The 16,085-nt window shown below is 44.5% G+C and overlaps 1 protein-coding gene across 6 annotated transcripts in view; it reads right to left on the reverse strand.

Moving 5' to 3' along the window:
* Positions 1-16,085, reverse strand: part of Ltbp1 (latent transforming growth factor beta binding protein 1) — a 395,722-nt gene that overhangs the window by 328,960 nt on the left and 50,677 nt on the right. For 5 of the 6 annotated variants that reach the window (XM_063262385.1, XM_063262388.1, XM_063262387.1 and 2 more), the window contains exon 3: positions 4,755-5,046. In XM_063262385.1, the coding sequence (XP_063118455.1) occupies positions 4,755-5,046 (292 nt within the window). Of the gene's footprint in view, positions 1-1,464; positions 1,572-4,754; positions 5,047-16,085 lie in introns of those variants that run through there. The other variant, XM_063262389.1, reaches the window with a different exon arrangement.

Below are 16,085 nucleotides of genomic sequence, written 5' to 3' on the forward strand. Positions count from 1 at the left end.
CAGAGTTCTGTCCCCAGAGCCCACACAGCAATTGCATGTAACTCTAGGAGGTCCAATGCCCTTTTCAGTCCTCCACATACACTGCACACATGTGGTGCACAAACCCATAAAGGCAAAACTCAAATGCATAAAATAAAAATAAATATACACTTCCAAAGACTGTAAGGCATCTAAAAAGAAATGGAATTTGAAAAGGAGAAGTGGGCAGAACAAACCTACGAGGGGACTCCTTGGCAGCTGAGTTAGACAGGATCTGAAGTAGAAGCCATCATTGCCTAAGTTGACCAACAGCCAACGGTATCTATTAACAACCACCTCACTTCCTGAGGTGCCCTTTACAGCTGTAGTTTACTTCCCACTTCAAGATCTTGGGCTGACCATGGTTGCCATGGCATCCTCTAGAAGAGCCCTTCTCCAGCTCTGCCCAGCTAATTGTTTTCTCTAGAAAGCTCTCCCTGGACCTCCACTTCTCTATATTTAAACCTCAGGAAGAGACAAGGTACAAAAGGTTTTGTTTGGTTTAGTTTTTACCTTTGTTTGTTGTCATTTGTTTTGCTTTTTTACAGACAGGATCTCTCTATGTAGCTCTGGCTATCCCAAAACTCACTCCGTAGACCAGGCTAGCCTCACATTCACAGCAATCCACCTGCCTCTACCTCCTGAGTGCTAAGATTAAAGACGTGCACCACCACACCCAGCTCAGGTACAAAAGTTTTAAGATGCAAATGTCACAACTGACATCATCCTAGGCTGTCTCTTCCCCTTACCCCTGTCAAGGAATGTTTCTGAGAGAAGTGCTTACAAAGGCTTATTAATGAGAATGCCCGTGATATAAGAAGTTGGAATGTTGCAGGTCCACAGGCAATTATCTCGAGCCATTTAGACTTCTTAATATTTATTGTCTAATATTGTATATTGGTATTAGAACATTCTTTAGGAATATAGACTAGGCCTTCACTGATCCAATAGCTAAGAACATCACTGATAGGTAGCATCTGAGGCTATAGCAGAAATTTCACCCTCTTTGCTATAACCACCTACCTGATGTTTCTACCCCTGTATTTTGTGTGTGTGTGTGTGTGTGTGTGTGTGTGTGTGTGTGTGTGTGTGTGTGTAAAAACCTTCTTGATTTTGTTACTATGAAAAGGTTCCAGGTGAAAATTAATTTGGAGTAACTTACATTTGTCATGGTCCATATTTAGCTCCAGAATAAAAAAGCCATCTCACCTCCCAAGTACATACCGATTAAGAGGCAGCTCTGATTGGGATCCAGGCTCTACAGAATCCAGAACTGCTTAACTTACAACTCCACTTTCACAGAAACCAAGTCCCAGGTGGAACTGAAGCTATTTCTTCTCCCTCATAGCATTCTCCTCTAAATTACGATGCCCATTCTAAAGAAGGGTGTTTTTGAAAGCCGCTCCTTTAGCTTTACCCGGCAAATGATTTTTGCAAACAACCCACCCGTGCGCATCACCGAGGGTCAGAGTCAAATGGTAGCTGGTAATAGTCAGGTTGAATTCCATTTCTTGTAACTTGCTTCACAGTTTATAGGAGTAATAAGGCTAGAAAAAAAAAAAAGTCGTAACAACACACCGTAATCTGACTCCCGATCACCAAAGTGGAATTCAAGGCACAATTATTTTTTGTCCTTAAGATCAGAGCAATGCCAGCAGGAAGATGTCTGAGTATGATATAAATCACCCCAGGGACACAGTGACATCTGCGTTCTAGCACCAAAATAGTCACTACTGACCTCCGGAGGAAGAGGTGAGCAAGCTCATCCCAGCCATTTTTACCAGCTAAGAATGGCTGCCAAATTCTGAAGGCTGTTAAATTGCCTTCTACGCATTTATAGACCTGGGATCCTCTCAGGCTGGATCAGGGAACCTTCTTTTTTGTGTGGTCAGTAGTCAATGCAAAGATTCCTAACTGGACAGAGAGCCGAGCGTAAGTGCCTGAGAGTGCGCAGCTGTAAATGAGACATCTCTTTTACTCCCTCCACTTGCTACTAAGATTCAAGGGACACGGAAGAAGGGCAGGTGGAAATATTGTCAGAGCCGGAAAATAGGGAGGACCACTGTATGTCTTCCGGGCATGATGTGGCTGATGCACACAACTATGGTGGCCTGTACAAGAACAAACTAGCAAACTTTCCAGCAAAGGCTGGGGAGGAGCCCACCCCTTACTGAGCAGCCACTGGCACTTGAGAACCATTCGCTGCGTGGGAGGCCACTGACAGGCTACCTGTGCTCCCGAGGACAGCTCTCCACCTCTGCGCAGATGAGCAGCACTAATTGAACTTTGTACAAAAAAAGAAGGGGAGGAAAGGAAGGAGGAAGAGAAAGAAGGAGGAAGAGATCAAATTGGGAGGGAGACATCTTGGGACAGAAGCAGTCTAGGGGAAAATGGGAGATGGATATAATGAGATTTCATCATATACTTCTATGGCATTCTAAAATAATTAAAGATGTAAACTTTTTTTTTAAGAAACTAAAACAAAAATGTGCTGAGAAAATGGATGGGAAATGGTTCACTCCGTAAAGTGCTTGATGTGCAAGCCTGAGGACCGGAGTTCGATCCCCAGTATCCACATCAAAACCAAACATGGCAACACACTCATAATCCCAGAGCTGGGCTTTCAGAGAGACAGAATATACATGTATATACATACATACATACATACATACATACATACATACATACATGGCTGAGTATAGTGGTATAATGCCTTTAATCCCAGCACTGGAGAGGCTAAGTCAAGTGGACCTCTGTGAAATCAAGGCAGCCTGGTCTGAGATGGGGGGTTGAGGGAAGGAGCTGGGGAGTTGATTATAGAGAAAGACACTAATGGTCTCCACAGGTGCATATACATGCACACATAAACAAACAACACACACACACACATACACACACACACATACACACACACACACACACACACACACACACGCAAGCACACGTGCAATTAGTAAGTATGATTGAGAAAAAAAATCTCAAGAATTGTATCTTGTAACTTGTGATTCAAATGTCAACTCCATAGTGGAAGGAATTTGGGAATGCAGTAAATGCCACCTGTCATCCATGCTTTGGGGCTGCGGTGGTACATCCAACCACAGAGAGCATCTGTCCTACAGAGCAAAAAACACACCTCCTTCTTCACAGGAAATGTTTGCCAAGTGCTTCCTTAAGAACGGATGCTGAGACCATGGTGACATCGGCGTAAACCCTAACAGAACCACTTACTGATTAACTGCAAGACTGTGAACAAGTCAACCACTCTAAAGCTGGCTTTTCTCCTCTGTAAACATGGGGTTAGCTTTCATTATTCAGTACCCACATGATAGGCTCAGTGAAATTTCCAAACTGGTACCAAACTGGTACTGTTTCATGCCACTTAGAGATATCAAATGTGTTACCAAAACCATCAGCTTCCCACCTAGTCCATGACAGAACTAAAGTATTATATTACAAGGAGACATAGAGGAGGAAAAAAATGAGAAAATAATAAAAGAGATATTTGGGAGAGAAGAGGAAGGAAAAGGCATTAAGAGACTAGGTCTGCGAAACCAGTAGGTGGTCAATTCCAGTGAGGAGTTTGAATGGGGGAGGGGGGCTTTTTAACAGATCAAATGACCTCTGTGGGCTCGGAGAACACTAATCACCTTGTGGAAGTGCTGTCTCCACTGGGAAATGCCTTCTAAATTCCAAGCAAGTGACTTACAAATGAACCCAGGTCAAGTCCCTTTTTAAGTTGGGGGCTTCCTGTATTTGACATTCCTACACAAATGACAAGTGGTCGCCGTAGTGACTTCAGCATCTTATTATCTATGGGTAGTTGCTCATTAAGAGGAGACAGTTAGACAAGGGCCCCTCTTCGGGGCTTGTCACAAAAGTCACAGGAGGTCAGGGACAATTTTTCTTATCCCTGAGCTCTTATCGTACTCAGTGCTCTCTAACAGCAAAAAGGAGAAAAAACAAAGTTCCCATAAATAGAAAACAACGGCATTCACCAAAAATGGGCCTGCATGGCAAGTGAGAGGCAGACATTGTGTGGTGTTCAGAGTGGGGACATTTAACCTGCTGCTGGGAATGAAGCTTGCCTCCTCCCTGTCCCATGCAAAGCCACAGCCCTGCGTCTTCCGTGATCCTTAAAACTACATACGCATTTCTCTTTTTTTGTTCTAATTATTGTTTCAGAATTCTGAATCACCCCATGCCCAAAAAGAATCATTTTTAAGCTTTCTTTTAAATTATTTTATTTTGTATGTGCTAGGGATTTTTGTACCACGGATGCCTAGGTAACATGGGCATGCCTGGTACCCGCAGAGGCCAGAAGAAGGCATCAGATTCCCTGGAACTAGAGTTAGCAGACAGCTGCGAGCGAACATGTGGGTGCGGGGAATTGACACCCATAAGTCCTCTGGAAGAGCAGCCAGTACTCCAAACTGATGAGCCAAAAAAAGAATTCTTAAATGTACCACTCCACTATCAGACAACTATGTTTATTTTTCCCTTCCAACCTTGATCCCTGTAATCCTAGCACCACTACGGTTTACACTTGGGGTAAAGTCATTCATCAAATAAGTATCTTTAAGACACTTGATATAGGAGTCTGACACGGAGACTCTTGAGAAGGAAGAAGGATGTTACTGTGCAAGAGATCTCTGTAACTGTTACAGAGAGTGGCTTACAGCAGTGTGTCCAAGAGTAGCTAATGCACATCTATACAGAAGTAAGTTGAAAACACTCACTGAGAATGTATCTGCTGGGAGAGTCCCATGGACGGCTTCGGCTTGAGGGTCAAGGTCATCTGGGCCACTGGACTGACCCTTGGTAAGGTGTCTGCCTTCTTGGTTGAAGTACGCTTTGCTGCTGGCTCAGGAGGGACCCACGAGGAGCCAGGGTTCTGCCCTCCAAACACTGGTGACATGGTGTCCTGGGCAGCTGTGATCTCGCAGGCTTTGCCCTTTGTCCCTGGCTTACACACACAGAACTGAGGCCGGAGACACATCCCTCCATTCTGGCATGGTGGAACACAGCTTGCTGCAGAAGACAACAGAAGACATGGTTTTGAGGGAAAGCACAGTAGACTTTACTAGGTCTTCCAAAGGGTTAACAATGCAACTAGATGTTCCCCCAAGAAAATAATGGTGGTGGTGATGGTGGTGGTGGTGGTGGTGGTGGTGGTGGTGGTGGTGGTGGTGGTGGTGATGGTGGTGGTGGTGACAGCTGATACCTATTAGCAACCACCTATGTAACAGGTACTTTTCATATATATACACACACACACACACACACGCACACACACACACACACACACAATCCCTGGAAACTGTTTTTAGTAAATATTTTATTATGCCCATTTAGTGGATAAAGAAACAAATGCAGAGGTTAAATGGCTTAACAAAGATCAAACAATTGTTAGAAAAAAGTTACAGTTTCAATTCAAGCGAGCTGGCACCAAAGGCATCACCCTAAAGCACTGTATTATATCTGCCTTCCCAAAATACACCACAGGTTTAAAAAGATGTAGATATAACCTTAAGAAAGTAACCTGTGTAGTTTGAATAAAAAAAAAATGGCCCCAATAAGTCCAGAGGGAGTGTGTGGCCTCTTTGGAGGAAGTGTGTCACTGGGGATTGGGCTTGGAGGTTTCAGATGTTTTAAGCCAGGCCCAGTGTCTCTCTCTCCCTGCTGCCTGCTGATGTAGATGTGGAAATCTCAGCTCTGCTGATCCAGACGCGGAAATCTCAGCTGCCTCTCCAGCACCATGTCAGCCTGCACGATACCATGTTGCCCACCATGATGATAATGAACTAAACCTCTGAACTTTAAGCCAGACCCAATTAAATGTTTTCCTTTATAAGACATGCCATGGTCAATGGTTATGGTGTCTTTTCACAGCAATGGAAACCTTAAGACATATCCTGTCACTGTTTTGAAAGCTACACTCTGTGGCTTGAATTTACAGCGTGCGTGCGTGCGTGCGTGCGTGCGTGCGTGCGTGCGTGCGTGCGTGCGTGCGTGCGTGCGTGCGTGCGTGCGTGCGTGCGTGCGTGCGTGCGTGCGTGCGTGCGTGCGTGCGTGCGTGCGTGCGTGCGTGCGTGCGTGCGTGCGTGCGTGCGTGCGTGCGTGCGTGCGTGCGTGCGTGCGTGCGTGCGTGCGTGCGTGCGTGCGTGCGTGCGTGCGTGCTCCACACTTGAGCGCCTGTGGAGAACAGAGGGTTACATTGCGATATCTTTCTCAATTGCTTTTCGCCTTACTTTTTTGAGGCCAATATCTGCACTGAGCCTAGGAGTCGTCACTTCTATTAGGATGGTGCCTGCAAACTCGGAGGAATCCTGACTCTACCCTTCTGTGCTAGAGATGGGAATGGCATTACAGGTGTTCATGACCATATTTGCCTTTTTGTGTGGAAGCTTGAGATTCAAAATCAGGTCTTCATGCTTGCACAGAAAATGCTTTGCCCACTGAGGAATCTACCCTGGCCCTTCAATTTAATTTTAAATTTTTATGTTTAAATACTTTTGCTAGGACTTGACCAAAAAGAATCCCCAACTCTGAGGGGAATAAAAAGGTTCTTCCACAGACTTCCAGAGGTTTTCAGAGTTGTTTAATATCTGGTCCAACTTAATTCTTTTTACATAGAAGGAGGATGCCAATAAGGTGGTGGACTAGCTAATCTGTTCACACATCCAGTGAGCATTATGCCACCCCAACCTCATAATGAGAAACACCCAACAAGGAACAAGTTCTTCATCCCCTGTCCGCTAGGGTGTCTGAGCTCTGGATCACCAGACACCAGACATGTGGCCAGAGAGAGTTATAGAACTACCTGGGCCATGGTCAGAGTTAGTGGCTCTGAACACAGCTGATCTTCTCCAGGGGCTTTGGGTCACTGACTTGAACTGCATTGTGTAATGTCACAGGTCTCTGGCCAGCCAGACCCTTCTGCATTCATTGGAATCATTTTACTGCTGCCCCTTTGTTGATAGTCAGCTTTAGACTTAAACTCTTCGCCCTGAGATCACAGTACCAAACTTCCTACCCAAGTCAGTGCTGAAACAATTTAGTCCACTAGACAATCCTAAAAGAGAGGAAACACATTAAATCTTAATTAAGGTTGCTTATGGTGCAATGAAGCACCATGACCAAAAGCAAGTTGTGGAGGAAAGGGTTTTTTTTTTTTTTACACTTCCACAACACTGTTCATCACTGAAGGAAGTCAGGACAGGAACTCAGGCAAGGACAGGAACCTGGATGCAGGAGCTGATACAGAGCCCATGGAGGGTGCTGCTTACAGGCTCACTCAGCCTGCTTTCTTATAGAACCTAGAACCACCAGCCCAGGAGTGGCACTGCCCACAATGGGCTGGGCCCTTCCCCCAACAATCAGTTATTAAGAAAATGCCTTACAGCCCAATCCTATGAACACATTTTCTCAACTGAAGTTCCCTTCTCTCAGATGACTCTAGTTTGCGTCAAGCTGACATAAAACTAGACAGCACACACGAACCACAGAAGACTTGGTTATGAAGAACCAATGACCAACATCTAACAGTCATGAAATCTATTAATGGTCCTTAGGGAAAGATGCTTTTCACATCTTGCTATGATATGATTCCTATGGGGCATAAAAAAATTAAGAAATGGCCCATGAGTATCATAATACCAGGCACCAGTTTTCAATACATTCGAGGGGGAATAAATTCAAGGTGGAACCAACTGTGTAGATGGCATGACTTACATCAGTTAACCCTGGTCAGATACCTGTATTTCAGAACACTGTGAGTAAAGTAGCTGCTAGTTCTAAAATGGCCCCCAAGAGCCATTCCTATATTAGGCTTCTAGAGTTCAAATCTAAAAGCTATGCACTTCTTGAGTAAAGTGTGCCAATTCATCTATATCTTCCTGACTAAGCAAACTTTGTAGCTGAATCTGACATACTGGGCTCTAAGTGCTTGCCCAGACACAATTATTTAGGGAAAGTCACAGGGCTGAATGGGCTCCACCCAAGTGAACAGAAACAGCCAGGAGTGAGTCCTGGTCTGGGCTTTTCACCTGGCACATTTGCCAGAGATCACTTTCATAGATGCATTCTCTTCATGCTTTCAATTAGGGGCATGTTTTAGTCTAACATCTGAGACTGATTTCTGCTGCCCCTTCCTCCCAAGGTGTCCTGCAAATAGCTACTAATCTGTCAGGCAGGCTGCGTGACATAGCTTTCAGGAGCTGGTACCCAGGAAAGGCCAAGGATTGAAATCACCCAATGCTCCATTTACTGTGCCATGGGTATCTGTCTTTAGGAAAACTTAAGTGGGATAGAATGTAAAAGAGAAGTCGTTTGTCTCTTCTTTCAAATTGTATATGTAATAAGAGTACAGGAAGAAGCTATTTTTAAAAAAGACACTAACTAAGACAGGGGCAGGGGCTGGCTTAGTTGCTAAAGTACTTGCTATGCAACTGTAAGGGCCTCAGTTCAGCTCCTTAGTATCCATATGAAAATACCAGGCAAGGTATTAGAATCTCAGAATTGGGTCAGTAGAACCTGGAGCATTCCCTGGGTCTTACGTGCCAGCTAGTCTCGTGAAACTGGTGAGCTCCAGGTTCAGTGGGAGACTGTCTCAAAACAATAAGGTGGGGTGCAACAGAAGAAAACACACACACACACACACACACACACACACTCACTCACACACACATACACACACACACACTACACATATAAAGAAGACATTAAAATTTAAAAAAATAATTCCTATTAGAAGAAAAAGAATATTCTATATAGTAGAATAAACGTCTCCAAAACTGCGCTTTTGCTATAAATTTTTGAAGACATTTCAGTTGCCGTGGAGCCCCTCAGAGCATGCAGCAGAAGTTATCTTGAACCAAGACAGCAGGAACAGACCCCCCTAATGCCTAGCACAAGACCCAAGCCCCTCATGCGACAGGAAAATGCCAAATCCATGCTCTCCCACCACCCTTTATCCTACGTTTGCTTCCTGTACCATGTCTGGACTACATGCACAGTGCTCCTCATACTTCAGGGAAAAACAGTGGTTCTCAAAGTCTGGTGCCCAGAACAGAAGCAACCATGTTATGTGTTGGGCGTCTTCACTCTCTCCTATACCTATTATCCTTAGGTTTGATCTTCTCATTGAGTCCTGGATTTCCTTTATGTTTTGGGCCAGTAACTTTTTCCGGTTTACATTATCTTTGACCATTGTGTCAATGATTTCTATGGAATCTTCTGCTCCTGAGATTCTCTCTTCTATCTCTTGTATTCTGTTGGTGATGCTTGTATCTGCGGCTCCTTGTCTCTTCCTTTGGTTTTCTATATCCAAGGTTGTCTCCCTTTGTGCTTTCTTTATTGCTTCTATTTCCATTTTTAATTCCTTCACCTGTTTGATTGTGCTTCCCTCTAATTCTTTCAGGGATTTTTGCATTTCCTCTCTATGGGCTTCTACTTGTTTATTTGTGTTTTCCTGCATTTCTCTAAGGAAGTTCTTTATGTCTTTCTTGAAGTCCTCCATCATCATGATCAAATGTGATTTTAAATCTAGATCTTGCTTTTCTGGTGTGTTTGAATATTCAGTGTTTGCTTTGGTGGGAAAATTGGGTTCCGATGATGCCATGTAGTCTTAGTTTCTGTTGCTTGGGTTCCTGCGCTTGCCTCTCGCCATCAGGTTGTCTCTGGTGTTACCTTGTTCTTCTATTTCTAACAGTGGTTAGACCGTCCTATAGGCCTGTGTGTCAGGAGTGCTGTAGACCTGTTTTCCTGTTCTCTTTCAGCTAGTTATGGGAACAGAGTGTTCTGCTTTCAGGCGTGTTGTCTTTCCTGTCTACTGGTCTTCAGGTGTTCCTGTGGACATGTGTCCTGAGTCCACCAGGCAGGTCACGTGGAGCAGAAAAGTTGGTCTTACCTCTGGTCTTGGACCTGAAGTCGCTTCTCAGATCTGGGTTTCAGCTCTCTGTGAGGGCAGCAACCAAAAGGGTCTGCCCCACCTTCGCTCAGGACCCTGTACACAGGGGGCCCAGATGGCGCTAGGCATATTCCTCTAGAGTCAGAAATGTGGGCAGAGAGTAGTCTCCTCTGGCTTCCCAGGCGTGTCTGCCCCTCTGAAGGTCTAGCTCTCCCTCCCACGGGATTTAGGTGCAGGGAGCTGTTTGACCAGGTGGTGTCTGGACCACAGTGTTGAGTGCCCCTATCGTCCTGTTCCCAGAGGCCCTATACAGTTTCCTCTTGGGCCAGGGATGTGGGCAAGGGTGGGCAGTACTGGAGGTCCCTCCTGCCCTGCAGTCTCAGGAGTGCCCACCTGTCTGGGCAGTGAGCTCTCTCTCCCATGGGGTTTGGAAGAAGCAAATCATTTGTTTTATATTGCCTTTTTTATTACAGCCATGGCGTTGAATTATGTGGACTACTATAATGTCAAAGAAATGGTTTCTTTCCCTTTTTTCTTGCTTTATTGTTATTTCATTCATTCATTTAACTATGTACTCTGTGTGGACCATAGGGGTGGAGCCTTTACCTCAGGCCGAGATGAAAAGCTGTCTCTGGAGAAAAGGTGACTTCGATTCCATTGCATCGACTGCACTGCATAACACTGTCTCCACCTCTGGACTTGGTTTGCACGGCTCTCAATGAAATAATCTCCATTCCTTCAAAGCAGATACTGTTCCATCAAAATTGATTTTCAAAAATACTCTGCAAGTACCCAAGGCCTATGATAGCTACCCATTGTACCTTGTAGAACAATGATGTAGAGCCACAAGGTAGAAACAAAGTAGTGAGGGACCAAGGGAAAGAACACTGCACTGGGCTGGAGGAACTGGGACACATCACGGAAGTTATAACAGGAAGCACCTTAAAGAGTCAGGCTAAGAAATGCAGATGCAGTGGGGGGGGGAGGGAGTGCTTTTAAGAGATATAAGGTTTGCTGGAATGAACTAGAAACAGAAGGAAAAGCCTAGTGGTTTATGAAGTATGATGATCTTATCAAATAAAAAGATGGCTGCTCAAAATTCAAGAAAGCACAGTGTTTGCTTCTAATTCAGAAAAGGAGAAAAGGTTTTTAAAGGTGCCCAAGCTAGCCATGGTGATGCATGCTTAATCCCAGCGCTCAGGGCATTAAACGTAGGTGAGCCCAGGATACAGAATGAGACCTTCCATGCAAGAGTGACAAGCCTTAGAAGGCTGGATGTAAGATACAGAATCTCTGCTGTGCCATCCTGGGCAAGCAAGAACAGGGGACTGAGAAGAGAGGAGCAGAAATGACGAATGCTACTGTGGGAGATCTGCAGGCGGCACTCTAGAAACACTGTGTGGTGAGGATGTGGAGAAAGAGGAACACTCCTCCATTGTTGGTGGGATTGCAGACTGGTACAACCATTCTGGAAATCAGTCTGGAGGTTACTCAGAAAACTGGACATTGAACTGCCTGAAGACTCAGCTCTTCCACTCCTGGGCATATGCCCAAAAGATGCTCCAACATATAACAAGGTCACATGCTCCACTATGTTCATAGCAGCCTTATTTATAATAGCCAGAAGCTGGCAAGAACCCAGATGTCCCTCAACAGAGGAATAGATATAGAAAATGTGGTACATCTACACAATGGAGTACTACTCAGCTATTAAAAACAATGACTTCAGGAAATTCTTAGGCAAATGGATGGAACTAGAAAATATCATCCTGAGTGAGGTAACCCAATCACAGAAAAACACACATTGCATGCACTCACTGATAAGTGGATATTAGCCCAAAAGCTTGAATTACCCAAGATACAATCCACAGACCACATGAAGCTCAAGAAAAAGGGTGACCAAAGTGTGGGTGCTTCAGTCCTTCTTAAAGGGGGGAACAAAAGTATTCATAAGAGGAGATACAAAGACAAAGTTTGGAGCAGAAACTGAAGGAAAGGCCATTCAGACCCTGCCCCATTTGGGGATCCAGCCCATATACATACAGCCACAAAACCCAGACAGTACTGATGATGCCTAGAAGTGTATGCTGACAGGAGCCTGATATAACTGTCTCCTGAGAGGCTCTGCCAGAGCATGACAAATACAAAGGTAAATGCTCAAAGCCAACCATTGAACTGAGAACAGGGTCCCCATTAGAGGAGTTTGGGAAAGGATTGAAGGAGCTGAAGGGGTTTGCAACCCCATAAGAACAACAATACCAGCCAACCAGAGCTCCCAGGGACTAAACCACCATCCAAAGAGTACACATGGACAGACCCATGGCTCCAGCTGCATATGTAGCAGAGGATAGCATTGTTTGGCACCAATGGGAGGAGAAGCCCTTGGTCCTGCCAAGGCTGAACCACCCCCCCCCAGAGTAGGGGAATGTCAGGGGGCAGGAAGGGGGTGAATGGGGAGGGGGAACACCCTCATAGAAGAAGGGGAGGGGGCTACGATAGGGAGTTTACAGACAGGAAACTGGGAAAGGGGATAACATTTGAAATGTACATAAAAAAATCCAATAAAAATGTTTTTTAAAAAAAGAACAATATAAGGTAAGGCAAGAGGATTACTACAAGTTCAAGGAAAGCCTGGGTTACATAGCCAGTTTGGGGCTAGCCTGAACTATAGAGTAAGACCCTGTTAAGGGGAACAAGAAATAGAGGGAGGAGGGAGTGGAGGAAAAATCAGTATCTCAACATAAGAGTAGACAAGAGGAGTGGCCACAGGGAAATGAAAACACACACCAATTAAATGCAGACACAAAATATCTAAAGGAATTGTTGGTAGAGCAAATATGCCAATCTCTCAGAAGCAGAAAAGCAAGTGAAATTAGATCTAGAAACCTAAGGATGGCCCTACTGTTAGCAGATCAAACAATGTAATTCCCCACACTAGAAAAATAAGAAGAAGAATTCAACTCAAGGAATGCAGAAAAGCTCCCAGTAAAATCCATGACTTACTCATAACAACAAATAAAAACTGCTTGCCAACTCCGAATACACAGGGATTTCCTTATTCTGCTAAGCAGTATCTACAGCAAATCCCACAAACAACATACCAAGATCCCTAGCAAATATTACAAGCACACTGCAGAACCATTCCTCTCAATGCTGGAAACAAGCCTAAATGCCCATAATTACCTCTAACAGGGCCCAGCCAACATGACAAAGCAAAAAAAAAAAAAAAAAAAAAAAAAAAAAAAACCAAGAAAAGATCTTAAGTACTATGCCAGAAAACAAGAAACAAATTGATTTTCATTTGGCGTTTCTCTAGTTTTATGTATACAGGTTACTGGGTAATCTACAAACTATTATAAGGGATAAGGAGGGTCAGCGAGCTGAGTGTATGTCTTCCCTACCGCTCCCCCTGCCTTATTCCTTTGAGGCGGGGTCTCTCACTGAACCCAAGCTCACTAGGCTGCTGGCCAACAAGCTCCCAGGATTTGCTTGTCTCTGTTTCTCAATTCTGCAGTCACAGGCACATGAGGTCATGCCCGGTTATTACATGGAGGCTGAGAATTTGGACTGAGGTCTTCACATCTGTCAAGCAATCATTCCTACTCACTGAGCCATCTCCAACCCCTGGATGCTACTTTATAATATTGCTTTTATTACATGATCCTTTTCAATTAAACTTTAAAGTAATACCTTGTGCATTTATGCGTAAATAGAAACATGCCAGACGGTCTCCAACCTGCAGCCCATGGGCCATACGCAACCAACGTGCAGCCCAACACAATATTTTTTTTTTGGTTCTTTTTTTTGGAGCTGGGGACCGAACCCAGGGCCTTGCGCTTCCTAGGTAAGCGCTCTACCACTGAGCTAAATCCCCAGCCCCCCAACACAATATTTTAAACTTACTTAAAACATTCTAAGATTGTCTTACAATTTTTGTTTATTTTTGTAATTCCCGAGCATAAACTTTGTGGATGACAATGTCACATTTCAGTGTCAAAAAGTTTGGCAAGCCTGTTAGCATCACGCTAAGTGTATGATGTTATCCTTTCTGGGAAGAAGAGAATACCAAGAGGAAATATACTTCTCTTTATGGGAATTTCTTCCTATAGTTTTGTTTGGGGTTTGCCATTGGTTTTTTGTTGTTTTGTTTTTTGAGATTGGGTCTTATAATTTAGCCCTACATGGTGAGGAACTTGTGTTCCTCCAGCTTTAATTTTCTGAGTGCTGATACTACAGATGTGCACCATCATTACAGATGTTCAGCATCATTAGAGATGTTCATCGTCATTACAGATGTTCACCATCATTACAGATGTGTATTATATACAGATGTACACCATCATTACAGATGGGTATCATCATTACAGATGTGCACCATCATTACAGATGTTCATCATCTTTACAGATGTGTACTATATACAGATGTGCACCATTACTACAGATGTGTATCATTGTTACAGATGTGCACCATTACTACAGATGTGTATCATTGTTACAGATGTGGATCATCATTACAGATGTGCATCATTACAGATGTGCACCATCATCACAGATGTGTACCATATACAGATGTGTATCATCATTACAGATGTGCATCATACTTGATTCAAATTGTTTTTCTTAAAAAAAGATAGATGAGGGGTTGGAGCGATGGCCCAGTGTTCTTACAGAGGACCTGAATTCAGTCCTCAGTACCTCTGTCAGGTAGCTCACCACCACATGTAATTTTAGTTCCAAGGGTCTGACCCCTGTTCTGGCCTCTATTCTAATAGGAATAGTGCTTCTATTCCTGCACTCAAGTGAACACACCTATACACATACACACATAGACATGGTTAAAAGAAGAGTATCAAATGTAATAAGTGGACATATATTGACTATGGGTAATAGATGTATAGATGTTTGCTGCTAAACCTTTTGTATTTTTCTACTTTTCAAAAAATATTCAATGTTTTAATTATCAGACAAAAGGCAACTGGGAGCAAAATGAAGGCATGATAACAGAGTGGGGTCTGTCACAACTGGCAGAAGTTGCCACCAAGACAACGAACCTGGGGCTTGCAGAATACCACCACTGCCAAGATGCGGGCAAGCGGGGTGGGCTGGGAAAGGTCTTCAATCCTCGCATCCCAGGCTGGCCTTGCAAAAACACATTTGTCATTTGAATCATCATAACTGGATCAATGCTCCATTTTGGGCCCAAATGGTAAACAGTTTCAAATTTCTCCCCATTGGCAGCGACTCCGGGATTGGCAAAGCTAGCCCTAAAGTTCTCTCAGAGTTCAGTGACTTTATTTTTAGGAAGCGACCCATGCCCTGAAGCCCCACCTCCTTTGCTTTTCATCTAAAAGCACAGCCCTCGGTTATATTTAAAGCCTGCCCCAGCCCACACAGCTCACTGTGACTCCCTGCCCCTTGCCTCTCTCTCCAAACAAGTTGCAGCATGTCTGCCGCATGTGTCCTGGGTGGAAATATGAGCTGAGCTGTGTCTTCGGTGATCTGAGACAGCAGGTGAGAAGTTGCTCCCTGTGTGGCTTCGGGGCTCTGCCCAGCTGCCCTTTGAAGTTATTCAACATGATGAAATAGCAGATCATGAGAATCATATGGCGGGGTCACAAGTTGAAGACTGAGCTAACTTCTCCTGTACCAAACCCAAATAAATAATGTGATTTCCTTGTAAACAGCCCTGGGTCAGACTCCTCCTCAATCCCTTAAGAGAAAGATATTAGCATCGTCACCTCCCCGTGACTGTTGTAGCCAGTCTTCTGAAATAGCGAACTCCACATAACTGAATCTTCTAGAAAGACGAACCACATTTCATCAAGCACTGAGTCAACTTGATAAGAGTTTTCATCAACGTGAAAATCCATTTGGAATCCGTGAGGTTGCGCGCATGTGTCTCCCACAGCAGTACGTCCGCTGCCATCATCCCCACCCCTCTCCGGATCAGACCGTCACATCTCACGGCCTTTCTCGACACTGAACACCGGCCCACATGATCTGCAGGGCTCAGTAACAACTCCACCGAGTAGGCGGTTGAGTGAGTTGCCAGGAACGCAGGTCTCCAAGGCCTCGTGCAGAGTCGCAGGGCCCGGGTTTGGGGCCCTCATGTCACTCAGCAGCCTCCCTGTGAAAGGCTTCAGGTTCTGGACCCTGAGCT

This window comes from Rattus norvegicus, chromosome 6 (assembly GCF_036323735.1).
Source record: "Rattus norvegicus strain BN/NHsdMcwi chromosome 6, GRCr8, whole genome shotgun sequence".
Taxonomy (NCBI): domain Eukaryota; kingdom Metazoa; phylum Chordata; class Mammalia; order Rodentia; family Muridae; genus Rattus; species Rattus norvegicus.